The 23,476-nt window shown below is 47.8% G+C and overlaps 1 protein-coding gene across 1 annotated transcript; it reads right to left on the reverse strand.

Moving 5' to 3' along the window:
- Positions 1-1,578: 1,578 nt before the first annotated feature.
- Positions 1,579-23,185, reverse strand: EPB42 (erythrocyte membrane protein band 4.2). The gene is made up of 13 exons (XM_003791837.1): positions 23,176-23,185; positions 19,143-19,328; positions 18,266-18,496; positions 15,159-15,277; positions 14,141-14,245; positions 13,106-13,283; positions 12,415-12,553; positions 12,010-12,113; positions 11,038-11,280; positions 9,392-9,691; positions 6,375-6,535; positions 5,138-5,271; positions 1,579-1,741 (listed from the first exon to the last, which is right to left on the reverse strand). The coding sequence occupies exons 1-13, from the start codon at positions 23,183-23,185 to the stop codon at positions 1,579-1,581; spliced, it is 2,073 nt and encodes a 690-aa protein (XP_003791885.1).
- Between the last annotated feature and the right edge of the window lie 291 nt (positions 23,186-23,476).

The raw sequence follows: 23,476 nt of genomic DNA on the forward strand, positions 1-23,476 counted from the left end.
AAAAGGAGTCTGGTTCTTTTTTACATTCTTACAGAGCCAACTTTTTAAAAATATACTTAATTATTTTCATATTAAGTAAATTAATTATTTTATATTACTTTATTGGACAAAATTCACATTGTTACTATCAGGCTTTAATTGTGAGGTACTTCATGAATTTAGAGCTCTAATAAACTGAATATTTCCGTTATCAGGTTCAGTGTTATGTATTTTATAAATGAGTTCAGTCATTTCTGGATCTTTTTTTTTCTTTTTGTTTTAGACAGTCTTAACTTTGTCGCCCTTGGTAGAATGCTATGGTGTCATAGCTCACAGCAACATCAAATTCTTGGGCTCAAGTGATTCTCTTGCTTCAGTTTCCTGAGTAGCTGGGACTACAGGCACCCACCACAACACCTGGCTATATTTTTAGAGACAGAGTCTTGCTCCTGCCTCAGGCTGGTCTCAAACTCGGGAGCTCAAGCAATCCACCCATATCAGCCTCCACAGTGCTAGGATTACAGACGAGCCTCTGCGCCTGGCCCTATTTTTGGATCTTAAAAGATAACAGTCTGGAATAGCACTGATCAATGTAATTTTAGGATTAGCTACAAATTCATTTTTGGCTAATACTGTCCCACTGTGTCATAAATATAAGAATGATGTAAATATTAGGTCTTTCCCTTATAAGTTAGTGAATGTGTGAATGGGCAGTAAAATGATTGTGAAAAACCCTGAACACCCCAAATCTGACCATACTCTGAAAAAGTATCTGAATATCTTTTCTAACAATCTGTACTTTTAAAGGTATCTGATACCTTTTTTAAAAAAATTTCAGAATAGTATGGGGATACAAATGTTTTGGCCACATGAATTGTTTTTGTACAGTTTGAGTCAAAGTTATAAATGTGCCCATCACCCTGTAATGTACCTTGTACCCGTTAGGTGTGATTTTACCCGTTCTTTCCTCCCCCTTCCTTCTCATACCTTTTCAAAGCCTTTCTTTTGTCTCTCAGTCCTTTAAGACAGCTAGTCTTCATGGCATCCTTAAGCTGAGTTGACATAAATGAATGCCTTATCTTTTGGTTCTGGGAATCTAGTTTTGTTCTTGCTCAGTCTTCTGCTCCACCTGAATGGAGACTCACTTGTTTGATAAGCGAACTGTTATGGTTTGGATATTTGACCCTCTAAATGTCATGGTGGAATCTGATTCCTAATGTTGGAGGTGGGGCCTACTGGGAGGTATTTGGGTCATGGAGGCAGATCCCACATGAAAGGGCCTGGTGCCCCCGTGGTAATGATCTGGTTGTTGAAAAGAGCCTGGTACCTCTCCTCTTTCCCTCTTTCTTTTTTTACATGTGATCTCTGTCCACACTGGCTCTCCTTCACCTTCCACCCTAAGCAGATATAGTATTTTGCTTCTTGTACAGCCTCCAGAACTGTGAGCCAAATCAACCTCTTCTTCATAAACTACCGCCTCAGGTATTCATTTATAGCAACACAAAGGGACGGAGACACAGCTTCTCATCCTAGCCCATGTTTGGTTTTAGATAGTAACGTCAAGGGTTGGTTGGGAAGAGTGATGATAGAGCTGGAAGTTTAAGCTGGAAGTTCAGGGGCTACCACAGTAACACTTTTATAGCTGGTGAGGTTCTGGAACATGTTGCAGTCCAATTCCACAGTGAGCTTCTGGACTCCCACGTGTGTTGGTGTGAACTGGAACTGGGTGCACACAGTATGTCCAGGCCGCACTGAATTTAATCTGAAATAAAGGAAAGACAGGTGCTAGTTCTTTCCTAGGTTCATTGCTCTGCCAGTCCCAGTGACTTTGATCCTTCCTTTCGTGGAGAGGGTGGACCTTGCAGAAATAAACATCTAAATACCTTGCTGTTAGAAGATACTATAAGGGAGTAGAAGACAAGAGCCTCCTTACACTAAGCATTTACATGGTTGGGAAGAGACACATCCTAAAGGCTTGTTCCCTTCATCTTCTGTGATCTCAGTCTAGTTCAGCTCTTGGTAATATAGTACTGGAGTATATTTGGAAAGGCTGTAGTTTTGGAACCCTTGCTTATTGCTTAGCTCAAAGGGTACAGTAGGCATATTGACACGATGTCAGTATATCAGCAGGTGGTGTTTGGAGCCCCATCAGCAGCCTCCTGGCCTGCCTGTAGACCTTCTTTTGGTAACTGAGGACATGGTACAGATTTCCCTTGAACTTGTCCTGCAAATTATCTGGGAGAAATGAGTCTGGTTGACTGTCCCTCCTCTTGACTTATGGGCAGGAGCAACTATTGAGTTTTATGAGGCTAAGTCACCTGCCAGGGACCTCAAGGAAAGTAGGAGTAACTTAAATATCTTTAAGTAAACTTTAAGTATCTTTTTTTTTTTTTTTTTTTTTTTTGAGACAGAGCCTCAAGCTGTCCCCCTGGGCAGAGTGCCGTGGCATCACAGCTCACAGCAACCTCCAACTCCTGGGCTCAAGCGAGTCTCCTGCCTCCGCCTCCCAAGTAGCTGGGACCACAGGCGCCCGCCACAACGCCCGGCTATTTTTTGGTTGCAGCCGTCATTGTTGTTTGGCGGGTCCGGGCTGGGGATTCAAACCCGCCACCTTAGGTGTACGTGGCTGGCGCCTTAGCCGGTTGAGCTATAGGTGCCGAGCCAACTTTAAGTATCTTAAATTTTAGACTGTGTATTCAAGCATGCATTGGACATGATGAAAGAAGATATTTACAACATATAAACCAGCAAGAGACTGATACCTAGAATATATAGGGAATCCCAAGAAATCAACAAGAAAAAAGGGCAAGAAGAGCCAAAAAAAAAAAAAAAATGAGCAGTCATGATGACATGACTTTACAGAGAAGGAAATGGATAAAGCTGACAAATATATGAAGAGTTACAAACGAGTAAAATACTACTTTATTTCTGTTAGGCTAGAAGAAAATAGAAAGGTGGATGGTGCCAGGAGTAGAGGAGAGAGGAGTGTAGAAACTCGTGTAGTTCTGGAGGGAGTGTGGACTCCTGCAGCCATTCTGGAAATGCATCAGGTCATATCCTATGACTCAGCAATTCTGTTCCTGGGCCTATGTATTCCCTGACTGCAGAGTTTCAGACAAATAGATAAGCAGATCTGGGTAAGGATGTTTACTGCAACATTATTTGTGGTGTCAGCTGGAGGCACTCTGGGTGCCAGTCACTGTGGAGAGGAGTGATAGGAAGTGGCAGATAGATACAACGGAGTATTATGTAGCAGAAGCAATGGACTTGACGTATGTGTGGGGATCTTAAGAACTCAGTTCTGAGTGAAAAGTAAGAACAGTTAGATGTACATTTATGTAAGTTAAAAATCCAGACTCAAGGAGCAACAGTACACAGTACACATTTTATACATACTAACAAAAGGATATGAAGGGTGGTTATGGAAATGTGAACAAATGCCACAAAAAATAAACAAAACTGTGTATTGTAGTGTGACTAATAGAATGCAGCTCTCTGATCACACCGAGCGGTGGCCTATCTTCCCTTCAACACTTTAGTACCAGCCCTAACTCCCTCGCCTGCATTCACCAGCAGCTCTCCCTGCATAACCAGGGTCAAGTGGGTACCCAAGAGGCCCACATAGCCTCCCTCTCCCCATCCCCTGTAGACATGGTGATTCCAGGAGGAGAGAGGTCATTTGGCTTTCTTTAGTTCAACTTCTGGGGATATTTACTCTGTCTCTATGGACATGGCAAAGAGACAATCATTAGGTTATTAAGTATGAAGTGTCCATTTTCCTTAAGTACTAAGTTTGACAGTTGATATGTGTATCTCTGACATTTCACTTTGACACTTCCTGTTGTTTTCTTTTTGTTGTGAGGGTACATCCTTATTCTTTCAAATGCTCATTTTGGTTTGTGATTATCTTTCAAATTTCTTTTTAGACCAGTTTTTTGTGAAATCATGGATAAGCCAAAAATCCGTGTTAATTTTGACTGTGAGTTCCATTGTGGAATCAATACAGCACACACAGCTTGAACTATCAACCCAGTGTTTGGGAAGGATGTAGCTAATGAACACACAGTATGTCCATGGATTGAGATGTTCCATTCTGGTGATTTTAATCTTAAAAATGAGCCATGTAGGTGATCTGAGACCAAGGTGGGATAAAGAAGCCGAAGGCTGTAGTGGTAGCAAATCCATCTCTACCTACACATGTACTAGCAGCAAGGCTTGATGTTACGATTCCAACGATTTTGGACCATAGAAAACAAATTGGTAAGGTAAGAAAGCTGGATAGATGTGTTCCACATGAATTAAATGAGCCTTGGAAGAGACATTTTCTCGAAGCTTGCCTTTCTTTGCTGTCACAGCATAAAGACAACAATGGTTTGTCACAACAGACCATTTCTGTACTCATTTCTATACCATATTGTTACATGTGACGAAAACTGGATTCTCTTTGACAATTACAAGGGTTCATCACAATGGTTGGATAAAGAGGAAGTGTCCAAACACAGTCGAAAACCGAATATTCATTAAAAAAAGCTAATGGTGTCTATTTAGTGGTCCAGCGCTGGTATTGTCCACCACAGATTGTATAACCTGTATAACCTTTGTATAACTTGTCAGTTGCAACAGATGTCTACTGCAACAAACTGGATGAAATGATGAGGATGCTTGTGATTAAACAGCCAAAACTGGTCAATAGAGACAGGCCAATCCTCTTGCAAGACACTGCTCCATCACATGTTGCATAAGCAATGTTGCTAAACCACAAAACTACAGAAGTTAGATTTGGAAACTCTCTGTCATCTACCATATTCATCAGACCTTGCACCACCTGACTACCCATTCCTCCAGGCTTTGAACCACTTCTTGTGAGAAAAAAATATTTGATTCTCAACAAACTGTGGGAAACGTCTTTCCGGATTTCATCGCTGCCTGCCCTACAGACTCCTTTGCTGCTGGCACATGTAAGCTACTGTTCAGATGTCAACACATAGTTTAGGTTTATGCTTTGACTAATGTATGGTTCTTGTCTGAGATATAATAAGCTAAATGTTTGATCCAAAGTCGGACATTTCAGACTTAATGACCTAATATTACTTTTGGGTCTCTGCCTTTCTAACCGTTTGAGATATGTCGACGGGATGAGAAGCTTTCGGTCTCTTACCTGTAGCTCCTCTCCCTGTAAATGAGCCCTCTTCCAAGGATCGAGATTACACAGTCCTTCATGGGGGCATCCAGGGAGTTGTAGATGCTGACTGAGGCCATAAGAGGTTGATACTGTTCAGCTTTCTCTGGCATCTGTGGAAGAGGTCACACCTGGAGTGAATGCCAAGGGCACAGAGCTGCAGTCATTCTCCCCCTTCCTGTGCACTCTGTACCCTCCTCCGTTACTCTTCTCAAATCCGCCAAACTGACCCAAACTCCACAGCTGACTTGCCTCCCCCCATATTTGATCTTTCTGCATCTATTCTCACCCTTGCTCCATCACTGACTATCTCTGATAGTGCCCCTCCTCTGCTTAGATCTTACCTGTCTTCAGAATTCAGCCTGGGATGCATTTGGGGTCTTTCAAAGTCTGCCCCCAACCCATCTCTCCAGCCTCACCCCTTCTTCCCTTGGTTAAAAGATATCCCAGCCATGTCAGGGACTTCCCAGCCCCGGAACACCCCCAACCCCCCTTCCTTCACCCGTCTTCTGCCCTCGGTGGCCTTCCCCAATTTCTGCACTGAAAGCATACCCGTTTGTCAAGGTCCAGCATAAGGGTAGTATCCTTCCTAAAGTCATCTGCACACTCACCAGCTGGTATTAATTCCCTTTGCTTCACTTGTCCCATAGTGACTTTGCATATCTATTAAGCACTTCCATAGAAGGCCAAACTTGTACCCTCTTACCTTCCTGAGGGTAAGGACTAGATCTCATTCACTTTGGCCTAGGTAGACATGTGAGAAAAGGGCTGGACCAAGAGCATAAGCCTCTGGGACTTCCTGTTTTTATGATCTTGGGCCTGTTGCTCTCTACAACTCAGTTTTCTCACCTGAATAATGGGAACGGTTCCACCTCATAGGGCTTTTGTATTAGAAGAAATAAGGGAGGTGAAAACTCTTTGGCATATATACACATAAAACATGAAATAAACACAGGCCATTATTATCCCTGTAAGTATGGGAACAGCAACTTTTAGAAGCTTTTACTTAACCAATTAAAGACGTTGGACAAGTTAAATCTTAAGAGCTTCTGTAAGAAGCCATCACTTTCACGAAAAGCAGTTCTCACACCCAGCATTTTCTGGCAATTCTGCAGCATGACCATCCGCTCTGAAGCTTGAGGAGCTCAGATTTCTTCTGAAATGGGAGCCCGAGTGGTAGCAGAGGAGAGTAATTCGGAGAAAGACTAGTGCCTACCTCGATGTCAAGGTGTGGTTTACAGATGGCAATGTCTTCCTGAGCAAAGCAGCTAAACCTGGACTCAGAGTGTGTCGCCACGGCGGTGAGTCTGAGGAAGCTGTTCTCAGGTGGGTTTTGCTCAAATAAGGAGAAGGACAGGCTGGTGGTTATTCTCCGAACTGAAACACATGACAGGCAGAGTCAGTGTCAAGGGTGCCCCAGAAACAAGCCACAGTTACACACACAATGCCAACGCTCTTGGCAGACCACCTCAGCGGGGGTGAGGAAGGGTCCCTGTGAACTAGAACAAGTTGAGCTCTTTGGGCCTCAGTGGTCTCATCTGATAACAGTGCCTTCCTAGCGGGAGGGTGTGTGTTAAAGGAGATACTGGAAATCAAGTGCTCATCTTAGAACCAGCCACATATAGGTGCTGAATATATGCTTATTAATTTCTTTCCATTTTCTCTCCTTCTCCTCCTGCCTTTTTGCGGAGAAAATGAAGCCATCAAGTAGAAATCCTCTCAAGCTCAAGTTCCCATTTCCAACCAAAAGACCTTCCACTGTGACCCCCTCCCTAAAGAACCAGGCATCCCCCCCTCACACCTCCCTCCCCGGCCCTAGCTGAGTCCTTACTTTTTAAATCTGTGCCCCATCTTGACCTCACCTCTGACTGTGTAACCTGGGGCAAATGATTTAACCTTTCTGTCTCCTTGTCACTGGTGAAGTGGGGACAGTAATGGCTCTGGCCTCATAAAGTGGTTGTGAGGATTAAGAAGATGGTCCAAATAAAACACCAGTTTTGGCAAACTGTAAGTGCTTCACGAGGGAGAGTTGTAATTATTCTACTTATCTTTTAGTTCCCTAAGGATCAAATGATCGAGTATGACCCATCTCTTCTGAGGCTTCAGTCTTGCTCCCCATGCTGATTATTTTCCTCAGCATTAAGGAAGTTCAGCTCTCTCTCAATTAAAAACACACCCCTTCCCTCTGCCCAGTGTCCCTGGCTGCTACCACCCAGCCTTACCTGTCATGCTTCCTTCCAGGAAGGACTGAACAGCTTGTCTCACCTCCCCCACCCAACCTTCTTAACTCCCAGGAAGCTGGCCTTCACCTTGACTTCTCAGCAAGGCCACCCTCTCAATGGACACTTTCCCACCTTGGCAGGGTGCTCCCTCTCTCCCTTTGACTTCTTCCCTTACTCTGCTCTCCCCCTGACTGCCCCCTAAATGCAGGTGTTGTGGGGTTCCCTCCTCTCCCTCTGGTTCATCCATGCATGTTGTGGGGACTCTTAGCGGCCCCCTCTGTGCTGGGATTCCTTCATCTTATTTCCATCCCAGGGCTTTACCTTAAATACCAGATTTAGGTTTCCAGCTGCCTGCTGGTTACTTCAGCCTGTATGTTTCATGGGCTTTCAAACACCTGATTTTCTCCCCAGACCTGCTCTTCCCCATTTTCTCTATTCTAGTGCCTCACTCAAACTAGCACCCCCCACACACACATGTTCGCAAGTCCAATCTAGCCCATTTCCTTAATTTGTCTTAATTCTAAGTGCTGCTAGCTTACTTTAACCTTCCTTTCTTGACTTGATCATTACAACATTTTCCAACCTACCTTCTGATGGTTTGCAACACTGGATGCACATTAGAATCAAATGGGGAACTTTATAAAACAATCTCAATACCAAGCCACACCCCTAATCAGTTACATCAGACTCTGGTAGTGAGGCCCAGGCATCAGAATTTTTCAAGTTCCCCAGGTGAATTGAATGTGCAGCCAGGGTTAAGAACCACTATCTAATATGACCCCTTCCATTCCATTCTGCCAGCAGTTCTTTCTTTTTAAAATGGATTTCTGATCACATCGGCTCTCCTACTTAAAATCTTCCACCAGCTCCCCATCACGCAGAGAATAAACTCCAATTCCTTAGCATGACTTATAAGACTCTGCATGACCTGGGCCCTGCTCAGCTTTCACACCACTTTCTGGCTTCACTCTTCCCATGCTTGGAAGGGGAATAAGGATGGAGAGACTGGAGGCAGGGGCCCTAGTTAAGAGGCTGTTGCAGTCCTATAGACAAGCTCTAGTCCACTGGTTCTCAAATGTGCCTGCACCTTGGAGTTTTAAAAAATTGTGGTGGTTGTGTCCACCATGGAATTTTTTTTTTTTATTTGAGACAGAGTCTCACTTTGTTGCCCTAGGCAGAGCAGGTAGAGTGCTGTGGCATCACAGCTCACAGCAACTTCAAACTCTTGGGCTCAAGCGATTCTCTTGCTTCAGCCTCCCAAGTAGCTGGGACTACAAGTGCCCACAACAACACCCAGCTATTCTTAGAAATGAGGTCTCGCTCTTTCTCACGCTGGTCTTGAACGTGTGAGCTTAGGCAATCCACCTGCCTCAGCCTCCCAGAGTGCTAGGATTACCGGTGTGAGCCACCATGCCCGGCTTACCATGGAGTTTCTAATTTAATTGGTCTATGATGCAGGCGCAGCATCAACTCCCCAGGTGATTCTAATAAGCAAAAAGTTTGAAATCCATTGCTCTAGTCCAGGGAATCTTAACCCTAGAATAACATAGGGAGTTTTAAAGAAATACCAATGCCTTCACCCCATCCTGCCCAATTAAATAAGACTCTCTGGGAGGAGAAGGGGCCTGTGCATATGTTGTTCTTTCCATCTGGAATGTCGTGACTGACTTTTCTCTCCGTCACTCTCCCACTCATCCTTCTAGACTCAGTGCAGTATGATTTATTTGTGGGCAGACTGCGCTAGCCTGGCTGAGGTGCTCTCCTGCCTTTGTACTTGGTTTACCTCAGCGTTTACTGTTTACCTTCCTGATTGCAGCTGAACTGTTTCATTTTTTCCCCATGTCAGGCCCAACAAATATGTGCTATATGATTGAATGAGAAAGACAGAGCAGAGCACCAGGGGCTACAAGCCATCTCTGGAGACCTGCAGGGGATGATCTGGGCCTGCTGCTTGCCTGAGCCGGAGCCCAGGGTGTGGGAGGTGTCTGGGGGGGGGGGATAAGAGTGTTACCTAGGTTGGCACTGAGCTTGAGGGACAGGCTCTCCCTCCAGAGCTTGGCAGCAAGGACACCATTGTAGTATACAGCCTGGACCCCAAGTGCCAGCTGCACTACCTTCTCCTGGTCACTGGGGTTAACCAGGGTCACAGAGAGCTGGTCATCCCCTCTCAGGGGTAGAGAGCTGGGTGCTTCCAAAAACAGGAAGAAAGGATCAGCAGACTCGAGACTGGGAGGATGGATGTCATCGTCTTTCCCATGTTCCATTCTCTCTTTCTGGACTCTCTCCAGCACCTCTATTTCTTGAAGAGATCCTAGGGAATGGGAGAAATAAAGCAGACCTCTCAGCCAGCAGGTATAGACCTTCTAATACAAGGATTAAAATATCATTCATCCTCTCTGCTCAAATGCCAAAGTCACAAGAGCTTTGCAGACCTCAAAGGCCATGTTCAGCCCAAAAAGGTTTGTGTTAGGCAGCTCCTCTGTAGATATAGTGTGTCTCTTCCAGGCTACTCAAGGGTGAAGTTGTTTTTCAAATGCTATGAATTTATTTGTTCCTTGAAAAACGAGAGAGCAGCTTTGGAACAAAGTCTCACTTTGTCTCCCCGGGTCAAGTGCTGTGATGTCACAGCTCACAGCAACCTCAAACTCTCAGGCTCATGTGATTCTCTTGCCTCAGCCTCCCAAGTAGCTGGGACTACAGGCGCCTGCCACAATTCCCGGCTATTTTTTGTTGCAGTTGTCATTGTTATTTAGCTGGCGCTGGCTGGGTTTGAACCCACCAGCCTTGATGTATGTGGCTGGTGCAGTAACCACTGTGCTACAGGCACCAAGCCAAAATTCACACTGTTTCTGAGGAGAGTTTTGGAAGGAATTGAATCTTCTTAGGTGAAAGCATTTGGATTTATTCCAAGGACAGTGGGGGCTATGGAGTATTCTGGAGCAGGGGAGTAACATAATGACTTCTGAGTCTTCAAAAGCTTATTCTGGAAACTAAAAGTTGGAAATGGAACGCTGATGGAGAGACTGCAGGCAGGGGAACCAGTTGGGAGACTGTTACAATCCCGTAGGCGAGAGACAGTGAGGCCCTGGATTAACTATAGCGGTGGGGAATGAGATCAGGAGATAGACATGGGGCTGTGAAGAGGGAAGACGCCAGGCCAGTGTGAACCTTCTTGTTTGGGCAAACAGGTGGATGGTGATGCCATTAACTAATATGGAGGAATAGGTTGGGGGGATGTTGGAGGGGATGGAGAGAGGGACAACACCAAAAGTCTTCTGGCAGCTGGGCTTGGCTTAAGTGTATTGTTTTACCTGTATAGCAGCAGTTCTCAACTGGGGGCAATTTTGTCTCCCAAGGGACATTTGGAAATATCCGGAGATATTTTGGTTGTTACAACTGGTAGTAGTAGTGGTGGGCGCTGATATCTCACAGGGAGAAGACAGGAATGCTGCCAAGTGTCCTGGGATGCACGGCCCCTCACAACAAAGACTTATCTGGCATAAAAAATGGGTAGCCTCAGGCAGGGTAGAGAAACCCTGTTTTGTATTATGGGGAAGGGACTGGGACGCTTTCTGGCCTGCATCTATATGGTGTATCCCATCCCTTTGTTTGCTGCTCTAGATGCTGAGAAGCCTGGGGCCCTTCCCTGGTCGGTACCTTTAGGATACTTGTAGTTCTGAGTGATGTCCTCACAGCGGTCACTGCCCACACCCTTGGTGCTGATGTTGTTGCCAACATACTTTGTGTTGGAGTCAGTCAGCTCCAGTGTCCCATCCTCACAGCTCTTCCAGACCACACACGAGGCGTTTACTGCGGCAAAAAGGTCTGACACTGCAGGGGTCAGCCCCAGGGTCCCCTCCTTGACTGCTCTGACTGGGACCAGATCGCAGAACCCCGGGACTGAAGGAGAGAAAGGTCAGTGAGCAAAGGAGCCATGCCTCCGCCTCTGCTCAGCGCACAGCTGCCTGCCTTCTGTCCTGTCCTGCACCCTGTTCTCCTTCCCCAGGACCAGGTCGGAGGTGGGCACAGGGAGGGTCTCTGAGAGTATCACAGAGGTGAGACTCACAACCATCTAGTGATAACACGTTGGTCATGGCCTGTGGCAGGAGCCCCCTCAGGAACTGGACAGGCAAAACACTTAGCACAGGGTGCTCCCAAGCCAGTTGTATTGCTGGTCGCAGGAATAGGGCAGCTTTCTTAAGCACTTAGTAGGTGCCAGGCTCTGTGACATTTCTGTTCTTGTGTGAGGAAGGGCCACACAACTTTGTATGGGCCCTAAAGTTTCCTTCTCTGGGTTTGAGCCAATCCTGATACCTTCTTCGTCTATGCCCTAAACCTCAGAAGCCCCACCTTGCAAGCCCCTGGCCTACCACATCCGCTGGCCATCTTAAGGCCCTCTGCTCTTCACTGAGACTCAGTTCCTTTGCCCATTGCTCTTGTCATCAGGATGGCTGACGCCTATATTCCCTTGAGCCCACTGGCATCAGGTCGGCATTGGGCTGGCCACTACTTTTCTTCCGCTTCCCCTGTTTTGAGGATGCAGACTCCCTCTGGACCACCCGCTGCTCCCAGGAACTCCTTGCAGCTCTGCCCAGCTCTGAGTATTCCAGCCCCACTCCCGGGCTTTACCTCCTCTTTCACTAGGAGCACTTGGGTGCAGAATCTGCCATCCGTCATAACCCTGGGGCAAAGCAGGCCGGGCCATCCAACACTCTGTGGAAGTCTGGAAGATCCTGAATGTAGCACAGGGAAAAACTCAGGTGGAGAAAAGAGGGAGTGCTGAAGAGGTTCTAGAACTGCCGCCTGGCAGAGTTGTCATTACCACGGGGATGGGAGGACACTGTGTAAAAGTGGCTGCAATGCTCCCAGGAAGGGGCGGACACAACATGACTAACCATCAGCACCTGCTTCCAAGAGTCTGGAAAGCCTACTCTCAGTGCCAGAGCCACCCAGGTGTGGGGGTTTTCCTTTGGGGTACCATGCTGGTTTGGACCCCTTCCTGGCCTTGAACCTCCTCTCCTTCGGGCTTCTCACCAGATTCTGCCTCTCTGGCCTTCTCCGTTCTGAAGCCCCTCCTCATTGTAGTACTCATCCACCAGCAGACCCCCACGGGTGCCCTGCACTGAGCCAAACGTGGTCACAACACGCGCAGGGATCCCCAGGCATCGAAGTACTGTGGGAAGAGGGGCGAGGGTCGGAGGGCGCCAGAGGGACCAGGCCTGGGGAACAGGTAAGGCTAGTTTTCAGTGTATCCTCACACAGGCTCTGCCTTAAATGCCAGGTGACATTGTGGACAGGGGAGGGGTACTGGCACCAGGGAGTCAGGACTGACACCCAAGAACAGGATGTATAAAGGCTGATAAATAAGGCACAAGTTACACAGTGTGCAGAGTATATAGTGGGGATCGGGTCACAGAACACAGCAGAACACTGGGGGCTTACTCTTTTGGGGGCTCGGGGCAGGAAAAGTTTCAGGGAGAAAGTGAATTTGGGACCAGAGTTTACAAATGAGCCTGACTTTGCTGAGGGGAAAGAAGCAGAAGCTGAGGGGAGGAGCTGCCTGGGACAGGCACTCATGGGTGTGATAAAGGTGGGGAAATGCTGTGGAGAGGATGCAGATTCTGGAGATATCCCTCTCAGATAGGAGGCCAAGGGACAACCCAAGAGGCAGGGCAGACACAGTTCTGTAGCCAAGGTGACCAACCCAGCACCCCCTGCTCTGTACCTGTGCAAGTAACTGCGGCCAGCACCCAGGCCTGCCCATCATACACTGGGCGCCCTTGGCCAGTGAGCCACTGCCGCAGGATGGGCACACTGCCCCGGCGTTTATTCAGCAGGGTCTGTTCCTGGCCATCCAGGGTGTGCGGCATGGGCAGAACGTACTTCTCCTTGAGAGTGCGCAGCTGTGTGGGGAAGTGTGTGGATGTCAGTGTGTGAGTCCCCAGGCAGGACAGCTTCCAGGGGATGAGCATGGTGGACAGACCACCTGTATCAGTCCCTGGCTACTTGGTAAAACTGCATGTTCGTGGGCTCCACTGGGTTATAATCTCTAGGGCTGGGACCTGGGACCCTTCTTAACCCATCCTCTGGCTCCAACCACATGGGAGCAGGGGAGCTGCCCCTCACTGATAGCTGATTTCACTGGCCCTTGGCTTCCCCACCCTGACTACTTTGAGATGGCCTGCACTTGGCTCCTGGAGGCTGCTTGTCCCAAGCTTCCTCCTACTCCCAGGGTGGCCTTGACTCTTACCACTTCTTCAGTGGGGCCTTTAGAGGTACAGAAGGAAATGGAGACCACGTTACCACTCCGAAAGTACTCTTAGGGACAAGGCAAAGCACCAAGTTACCTTCACGCTCTGCATATTCTTAGGAATAACTTAGAAATAAAATAAATCCCTGTGATCACCACAGCAGGTAACAGTGAGACCCTATGCCCTCCTTCCCCAAGACTGAAGCCTCCAAGTTAGGGTGGTGTGGAGGGGAAGAGAGTGCTCTGAGGCCCAGGCCAGTTTCAGTCCTCAGCTGGCTTTTGTCCTGAGAGATGATTCCTCTTTTCGCTTTTCTCACCCCCATGGATACTATGGCCTATCTTTCTCACCCCCCCCCCACTCAGAACCTTCATAGGAACTGTCCCCCACACCCTGGCAGGAAGGGATCATTTGCAACTTGAGGATTTCCAGGGCCACAGAGAGGGTGCAGGTCTGTCAGAGGGCTCTTGTCTCAACTCCTCCCCTGTGTAGCTCCCCTACCTCTCACTCACCAAGGCACCCAACACACAGGCCACGTGCTCAGGCTGGCTCCACTCTGCCACCTTCTTGTCCACACTCAGCAAGTTCAGGCTGAGGTCGATGACATCCCCCTCAAACTGCAAGGAACACACAGGGCCACGATGAAGGGTCTCCGGGTCAGGCACTAATGCCACAAAGCAGCCCCATCATCTCGTCCTCCTCCCAGCCTCAGGCTCCACACCTTCCTCCCTCACCTCGTCCCCTGTGAAGTTCTGGCTTCTCCCTCCCTCCCACCTGTCCCTTGGTCCTTGTGGCTGGGCATACAGTCCTTGACCTGTTCTGTTGTCTAACTCTCCCAAAAGGGTGTAAGCTTTCAAGAGCCAGTGCTGTACAGTCTTGTTTCATTTCATTTCCATTTGGTGAGCTCCTGCTGCTCCCACCAGCACTGGCCTGGGTGTGGAGGACACCAAGGCAGCACTGCTCTAGAGGAACCCACAGTTTGGGCTGGAGACAGGCACACAGCTCCTTAGCTTATGATCCCAGCAGTGTGGCCTGGGCTCTTGTAGAGATGCCAACATAACAGGAGCACAGTGGAGAGATTCCTTCTGCCTTTGGGGATGAGGAAGGTTCGCAAAAGGTCTTAAAAGACAGGTAGGAGTTTGTCAGGAGATAACGCAGGTAAGCTATTCCAGGCAAGGAGAACATTCGGCCTGGTGTTCCAGGAAGGGGAGGAGCTGGCGCATGGGAGAGAAGAGCAGGGAAGTGGCTAGAGGGGCCCTTGGTGTCTAGCCAGGGTTTGAGTCTTTATCCTGTAGACAGTGGGGATTAAACAGAGATTTGATTTGTCACAGTTTTTAGGAAGATAACTCTGGTAGCTACAGAGGGTGGTCTAATGTGGCCTGGAGGAAAGGCGAGCATCACAGGACCAGTGAGCTAAAGAAATGGCCTCATGGCCAGAGGCTTTTGGACCTGCCAGCTCTACCCAGCCTGGACACTGAAGGTCATAGATAGTACTGACTGCACCTTCCCGCCCACTGAGGTCCCTAGTACCTGGCCAAAGTCCCAAGACTCTGCCTGGATGCAGTCAGCGGTGCCCAGGTAGATGAGACCATTCTGGTTCAATAAGTACTCCCAGCGCTGAGCCTCATTCCCCAGGAACACAGCATCCTCTGTCAAGAAGAAGGGATGAGGACCTGTGGGGTGCTAGGCCTGCCCTCTGTGTCCTGACCCCTGCCCTCCCTGCCCAGGTCAGTTTTGGCTTACAGACCTCCCCTTTAGCTCTGGGCTAGAGACTGAGAAGAAAGTCCCTTTTTTGCTGTTCCCAATGGGACCCAGCCCAGAGTCCCTTCTGACCAGGCAGACAGGAACCAGCCAACCTTAAAAAGTCTAGTCATTCCCAGGAGACACATAAGCCAGAGCACTGTTGGCCCAAGAGAAATTGACAATAACCCAGGGAGCTTCCCAGTGGCCTGTAGATCTTTCCCATGAGTCCAATTTGTGACCCGAGAAAGGTATTTCAGGTAAAAAAAAAAAAAAAAAAAAATATATATATATATATATATATGCATATATATATGTATATGTATAATTAAGCATAGATTGACAAGAGAGAAGAGAGGGAAGAGGAGCATTTAGCATGAGAGGTTGGAAGAAGCAGGAGAGTTGAGAAGTAGAAGTCATAGCATTGAATTTCTGCCCCAGGGTGTCTAAGTGGGTCTGGGACTCCTATGGGCTCTTCCTGGTGCCCCTCCTTCTTTTCTCATCCAAGGCTTGGACTGGACATCATGGGGAGGGTGGGCGACTCTTTTTTTTTTCTTTGAAACAGAGTCTTACTCTGTTGCCCTGTGTTGAGTGCCTTTGCATCATAGTTCACAGCAACCTCAAACTCCTAGGCTTAAGCGATCCTCCTGTCTCGGCCTCCTGAGTAGCTGGGACCATAGGCATGCACCACCACACATGGCTAGTTTTTCTATTTTTAATAGAGACTCAGGCTGGTCTCAAACTCTTGAGCTCAAGCAATCCACCACCTCATCCTCCCAGAGTGCTAGGATTACAGGTGTGAACCACTGCACTGGGCCAAGGGGGAGCGACTTTTAAAAAGGCCATTGCCCAGTCTGGGAAGCTGGGAACAGTGAGGGAGCTTCCCTGGTCACCAAGTACCTATGGCTCTGACCAGGTATCTGGGGAGGGGTGAGGAGGACTTACTAGTTCCTGGAGACTAGAAAGAGAAAAGAATTTCTAAACCATCACCCCAGCTCCCTCTAGGCACCCAGCTGGGATGAAAGTAGTCAAGGCAGCAGGAAGACAGGATATTAGAAATCAGGAAGCCCTGAAAAGTCTGGGGCCAAAAATTATACAGCCATACACCCAAAGAGCACCCAATTCCTGCCCCCTATCCTGAGCACTCTCTGTGAAGTCAGCTAGGCATCACTTCTTTAGCCATCACTCATATTGAGATGTTTGGCCCCAGGATCTGCAGGGCTCTGGGAAGTGCATATGACAACACAGGCAGCACCACCCTCCTCTTCTCTGCTTGGGTGCAGCCTCTTTTATAAAGTTCCCAGCCTATAAATAGGGCTTGACTTTTATTCCATGAGGTACAATTTTCTTTTGAATCCAGGAGAGCTCCATCTCCAAGTATGCTAAGATGAGACTGACATGTTAGAGAATCTCTTAAGTACCTCGCAGATGAGCAGAGCCCACACCCACCCCAGCCCAGACACACACTCTTGCAGAGGGGACTTCCCTGGGTAGGTCCCTACAAACTGAGCAAGGCAGGAATCTAGGCACTGGAGTCACAGCTTGGGTCAACCCTGAACTAAAAACTGTCTTTCTCTGGACACCAGGGCCTAGCTCTGGATATGGACTCAGGGTCAGCTAGGGGGCAGACCAAATCCTCCACCTTAGAGGGAAGTCTTGAAGGTCTTCCTGTGAGTATGTGCCAAGCCACAGGGCCTCCCCCAGCCGAAGGCCCTGCGTTGACATTCACCCACACTGGGGGAGAGGGCACCTGAATGCACAGTAGTTCCCATCATTATTCCACCTGCCTATACCCTTAGAGCAAGAAAGAAGGGCCTGAGCTGTGGGTGGGGCATCTATGGCGGGGGTGTGTTGGATAACTGTACCCTGGACAAGAGAAGTGGAGAGAGAGCCCACTGGGATTCAGGTACCACGGGCAAAGGCAGTCAGGAACCTGGGTCCAGGCACGGGGCCGCCTATGAGAGCCTGGGAAGGTTCTTTGACTTCTTCATGCTTCCCCATTCAGTCTGGCAGTGAAACTCTTGAAAGGAAAAGGGCTATGCTCTTGTCTGGTGTTGGAAGGACAAGAAATATTTTCCATTCTCCCAATCAACCCTTCAGGGAGCCTGAAGGAGTAAGGTGGGTGAAGCAGATTTTTTAAACAGAGACAGACTCAATCTTCAGAAAGGGAAGGAAGAGAAGATACCCTATTGGGTCCTATTTTAGGCAAGTCAACCATGTCTTCTGGTCCTTCTTTCATGAAATAGCCACAGACATAACCACAACCAGAGCCAGGCTGTGCCAGAGGTAGCCCTGGAGGTCACCTAACCCCAGGAAAACCTACCCATAGGCTGGTGAGCTACAAGGCTCCGGGAAAATCTTAGGACAAATAAATATGGAGAGGACCCAGAAATCTGTAGTAAAGAGCAAAACAAGTAAGTGAGAGGAGGAAAGTTAGTGAAATGATAGATTTACTGTGCAGCTGAAGCTGAAGCGTGGGGGCCCTCACTCACACATCCCTTCAAGCCCTGGGCAGAGGGGACTTAGAAATTCAAAATTCTGTATTATTTTTTTTCAGTAGGGTGCCTGAAATTATATAATCTGAAAGCATCCTGGAGACAGACTAGGGGAGACTAGGAGAGAGGGAAAGAGGCCCATCCCTTGAGCCACCCTTTCCTGGTGTCATCTCAGTGAGTCTCAACTCCTGACTAAAACAGCCAGAGCCAGCACCCTGGGATAGTGGTAAGATAAGCTTCCAGGCTGCTTCTACTGGGGGGATATAAAGACAGGACCGTGGGGCTGAGAACCTGTTCACCCACGGAAAAGGCAGCAGCAGTAACTGAGTGCTAGGGGGATCTGTACCCGAGCTCTGGTGCCTTGAGTCCCTGTGAAGCCAGGCTGGCCAGGTTCAAACTTACCTCTACCCCAGGGGTTAAAGAGCACGGTGAACTTGCCCAGGCGGTGTTCTTTGCCTGACACCTGCAGCAGAAGTGAGTAGTGGCCAATGACAGCATCTACAGGCGTGGTCACAGAGATGGTCCAGGACTGGACATCTCTCTCCGTCACCACTGCATTCCACCACTTTTGGTCCCCCACACTGGAAATGGGGAATGTGGCTTGGGTCCCATTGGTCTTGGAAGGCTGCTCTCCTGCAGTGACACAATGGTAAATAGATTACTTGGAATTCTTGGTCCCAGCTCAGAGTAATAAAGTCAAGGTAGTACAAACATGGAACAGGCAAAAACTGGTTTTGGAGGAGAATGAAAGAGACCCTTCCAGTGATGAGGAGCATAAAGGGAGATGGAAGAGCACCCATGGGTGCTCTTGGCACCCAGGGACCTATGTCTATAAAAGGCTCATAGTCTGGAAAGTGAGCATAATAATAGTGCCTGCTTCATAAGGCCTGTGTGAAGACTGAGTAAGGCATTGAGTGTGAAGTACTTGGCCCAATAGCTGACATATAGTACAGATTCAATAAACAGTAGCAATTAAATGTTACATTTAGCCTGGATTGGATCCCATTTTGGGCTTTCTACAAAGCTGATATTACATTTGCGACCAAAAGGAACCCCTGAGTGACAATGCTGCTGAGCACTTCTGAGTTCTGGTGCTCTTGATAAACAGAGTTTATTATATGCACCACCTCGTGGCATCCTCACAGAAGCCCGCTGGCTGGCAGGACGTAAGGCCCAGCTGTGGGATGGGCCATTTGCCCTTGGTTTGGTAACAGGGTTCTGGAGAGTGACACCCCCATCCGGTGCTGCTGCCAGAGAGGCCTAGACCCATCCCACTTACCAGTCTGTGCAATGAGCTTCACCTTCTTCAGGGCAGGCAGAAATGACCAGACTGGGGCGTGGAAGTGCAGGGTGATGGAGAAGGGCTGCCCCCTCCTCACGATGAGTCGCTGGGAGCTGATGGCTTCGGTGTGGTGCTCCTCATTGTTTCTTGACACCTGGAAGTCGCAGCTCTTGATACCCAGGGCTGTTATGAAAAGAGAGATGTCATGGAAACTAGGCAAATGTGACCACATAAGTGAAAGTGGAGATTCTGGAGTCACAGCTCAGGGTTCAAATCTTGATTCAACTTATTACTTATAAGCTGTATGATCTCAGGCAAGCAACTTAACCATGCTGAGCCTCAGTTTCTTCTTCCTGAGAATAATCATTCCTTTTTGCAATTTGTGGGGATGAAATGGGGCAATGTGTGTAATACACTTAGCACAGTATCGGGCACACAATAAATCCTATTAAATGAGGGTGTTATTATTTTTATTAATGACAGCAATGCTTGTTCTCCTCGTTGCCTTTTTTCCTGGTCCCAGTGCAAAAGTGAATAAAACCCAGAGCTTGCTCCTCCCTACTCATTTTTTCTCATGGCATAATCAGGTAATTTTTAGAGCTGGGCTTGAGATTACTGAGTCCAATTCTCTTGTTTTATAAATGATGGAAGTAAGGCCAAGATCATGGCCTTAACCTGTTAAAGTCTCGCCAAACTTACCACTCTAAGCAGCCCAGAAAACTTCTCTAAGGAGGTATTCTGAGAATATTAGAAAAGTCCATCAGTCAATTCTCGTTTTGTGGAAAGAGGGGGAAAAAGAAGGAGCAGAGAAGTAAAAAAATATGCCCAGCAAGCCCAAGATAAGGCATAGTACTGGGGAAAAAAAATGTATTTCCTCTTGCAGCAAAGGAGTATTATTCCTTCGATGGCAGAGGCCTTTGGGAGCACCTCGGGCTAAAAGATAGCCTGCAGCTTTTGTGCTGCCTCCGCTGCTGTAAGAAAGAAATGATTTTTGCTTCTGCTTGCAGGTATGGAATAGATCTGACCTACTTCCGGGAGGGAGGTCATCTGACCCTGATGGCAAAGTCCTTTAGGCTCCAAGGCATGTCTTGGAGAATTCAGGATGCTCCTATTTCAAATTTCCTTCAGTTTCCACCCTTTCTGGTTTAGAACTCAAGAGCAGAGGGGAAGAATGAGGAAAGAAAGGAGAGCAACCTATTTGCTCTTTTTTTTTTATTTTATTAGTGATAGAAATTGATTGAAGATGCCAATGATATAAAATTAAATAGGAAAGAACTGATATCATTGAATATGAAGCAATGTGAAGGTGAGCAGAGGGGACAAGAACCTCCCTACACATCTGGTCCTGGTATCCTTGGGTGCCCCTTGGGCCTTTGTGTCCCCTTTATCCTCAAGTGGCCTGAGGACAGGCCATGGCTATAGAAAAAATAGCCACTGTGCTTGCAAATTGAAGTATAGCAGCACTTGGAAACCAGAAGTGACTCCTCTCTGCTTAGCACCAAGCTGGTTCTAGGGCCTAGGACAAGCCCTGCCTCTGCAGGCTGGTTGAGCTGGAATGGATGGCGGAATGGTGAGCAGTCATGTCCTAAGGCATATGACTGGGCCTCAGTAGATCTGAATACACACAATGATCCCAGTGTCACAGGGAGAAATTTAGAATCCATCTGGATGCCAGTTCTGTCTGGAGGGTTTCTCCGGTCTCTTTTCTATCTGGCAGGTGTGTACTCATTTTCTAAGACTCAAAGGCACTGCCTCTGAAGCCTTCACTGAATCCTCCAGGCAGAGGTTGGTCCTCTGAGGTCCCACAGTGCTCTGTGCCACTTTCCCACACTCATGCCATTTCTAAGCCATCACCTGCCTCGCCTTCTGCTTCCCCTTGCACTGTACACTTCCTGAGGTACAGGGTTTTTTCATATCTGCATTCTTTGCCCCAGTGTTGCAGACAACACGGTAGAAACACAGTGTTTGTTGCATCAATGAATAGATGAGAACATTGTGACAGCCTGTGTTTTTTTTTTTTTTTTTTTGAGACATAGTCTCAGTCTTTTGTCTGGGGTTGAGTGCCATGCCATCATAGCTCACAGTAACTTCAAACTCCTGGCTATCCTCTTGCCTCAGCCTCCCAAGTAGGTGGGACTACAGGCATGCACCATGACACCCAGCTAAGTTTTCTATTTTTTTCTTTTTTTAAATAGAGATGGGGTCCCTCTTGCTCAGGCTGGCCTCAAACCCCTGAGCTTAAATGATCCACCCTTCGTGGCCTCCCAGAATGCTAGGATTATAGGCATGAGCCACTGTGCCCCCTGCAACAGCCTTGATGGGAGTTTCTTGGGTGCATCCCAGGGGCCTCACGCCTTCATCTTTGCTGACAGCCCCTTGCAGAGGCCTCTGAGGTTTCTGCATTCCCTAGCTTGCTTTATGTCAGCCTTTGCACCTTTTGGGCGGATTCCCTGAATCCTGCCACCCCTTCTCTCCTATTGGGCCTTGAGACTATGACACCCTCACGCTTTCCCAGAGTCTTCCTCTATTTGTATCACAATCCAGTAAGAAGTCGTGCTAACATGGACCCCAAGGAAAATGCTTTTCAGACTCTCACTGATGTGCACAGTATCCCACCCTTCCCCCTCAGCTTTTCTCAATACCTTAGCACTGCCTCCTGCAGGTCCTTCAAGTGACTATGGGCTGGTAAATGTTTAACAACTGGCTTGAGGGGTGAGGGGAGGAGGAGTACTGAGTGGTAACATCTGCCAATTTCTGTGGTGTAAACACTTCCAGCACGGCCAGTCTCAAGCTACTGATGCGATGCCATTGAGTGCAGAGTGTGCAGAAGTGCAGGTAACACACATTTGTATGGTTTTCCCACTACACAGATGCAATAGAGGTAAATATGCTCAAGAACATGAAGGTAAAAAGGCGTAAAATGATTAGGAAGTGATGAGTTTATTCATTATCTTTGTTTTTAATATAATTTGTTTACTTATAAGTCTATAAAATTTAATTTTTAATAATGTCTGCATTTAAGAACTGGTGCACAAGTTCCTAAAAATTTAGCAATTGGCTCTTGCAAGCCTGTACAAGGAAGCACAAGCCAGCCCCACACACCACAACCAGGGAGCAATAGGATCCAGTGAATCCCATCTGGTGGTTAGGGGGTATTCTTCTGTCTCTTGCTTAGAAAGGATTTGGTGCCCTGGGGTATCATCTGGTTTGGGACTAGACTTGACAGTCTCCTGGTATCTTTAGACATGTCCCTCTGAATGAGTAGATTTTTAGTTTGTCTAAGTCCCCACAGAATAAAAAGGATAATTTACTGTTGTGTCTGCCCTATTTTCATGGGACATGATTGAGTTGATTGTCTGAATCTGCCAGAGTTCTTCTTTCCGCTTTGCAGGTGTTGGTCTCAGGGTGAGTTGCCCTCCACACACCCAACTGGCTACCTGGGGCTGAGGCACGAGGCTGTTTCTGTAACAGAACCACAGCTGCTTCCATGATCCCCACAGTCTCCTCCTCATCTCCCTCTCCCCTCCCACTCCTTCCCTCAGGACATAAAAGGCATAGGAAATTCCACGGGCTGAGAGATAGTACTCTATTCCTTGCTCGGACTCTGGTAACCTCTGCCTGTTTTTTTGCTTTGTGTCGGCCTCTGCCTCTTTTAGCTGGATTCCCTGACTCCCACCTTCCCTTCCCTATCATGTGGCCTTGAAGCTATGACAGCCTCATGCTTTCCCAGGGTGTCTCTCATTAGCATAACACTCCAATGAACTGTGAACCCACAATAAGAATAAAAATCCGTGTTAACCACAGTCTTTATCTCAGGGTCATCATCACAAATATGACCAACAATTTACCCCAATGCCCCACCCCATTCCCACTCCACAGCCACACCACCATCCCCTCCATTTGCACCAGCACCCACTTCCCCCCACCGTAGACACACCACCATCACTCCCACCACCCTACGACTTCCTTTACTGAAAACACATAATGAGAGAGAGGCCAGTAAGCCCCAAGGATTGCTGGCATGGCTCACCCTGTCCCATGGCTGCAGGCTTCTCTGATCCACTTGACCACGGGAAATGCCTATCTTGAACTTTTGCTTCTGTGTTCTCTCTCCAAATATGTTGTCCAGACAGAAAATGATGTAGGTATTTTTGTTGGCTTAAGAATCTGTAAATAGGCAAACCTCCTTGCACTCCTCCTGTGAGCCTGTGAGCATCCAGGCAGGTGTATTCTCTCCTACTCCCTCCCTTCTGATATCTCCTGGACCAGCTGCTGGGAGTAAGCCTCTGCATTTTATCTCTTACACCAGGAGGCCCACGGCGGGGGTGGGG

This window comes from Otolemur garnettii, unplaced genomic scaffold, assembly GCF_000181295.1.
Source record: "Otolemur garnettii isolate 467f Iridium unplaced genomic scaffold, OtoGar3 scaffold00050, whole genome shotgun sequence".
Lineage (NCBI taxonomy): Eukaryota > Metazoa > Chordata > Mammalia > Primates > Galagidae > Otolemur > Otolemur garnettii.

Bases quoted from the DNA above. Each gene is read 5' to 3' on its own strand.
- EPB42 (XM_003791837.1), bottom strand. The intron at 15,278-18,265 runs GTAAGTTTGAAC...TCTTCTTGACAG, and splicing joins CTTTAACCCCTGGGGTAGAG to AGGATGCTGTGTTCCTGGGG. The intron at 13,284-14,140 runs GTGAGTGAGAGG...TTCCCCACACAG, and splicing joins CCTGTGTGTTGGGTGCCTTG to CTGCGCACTCTCAAGGAGAA.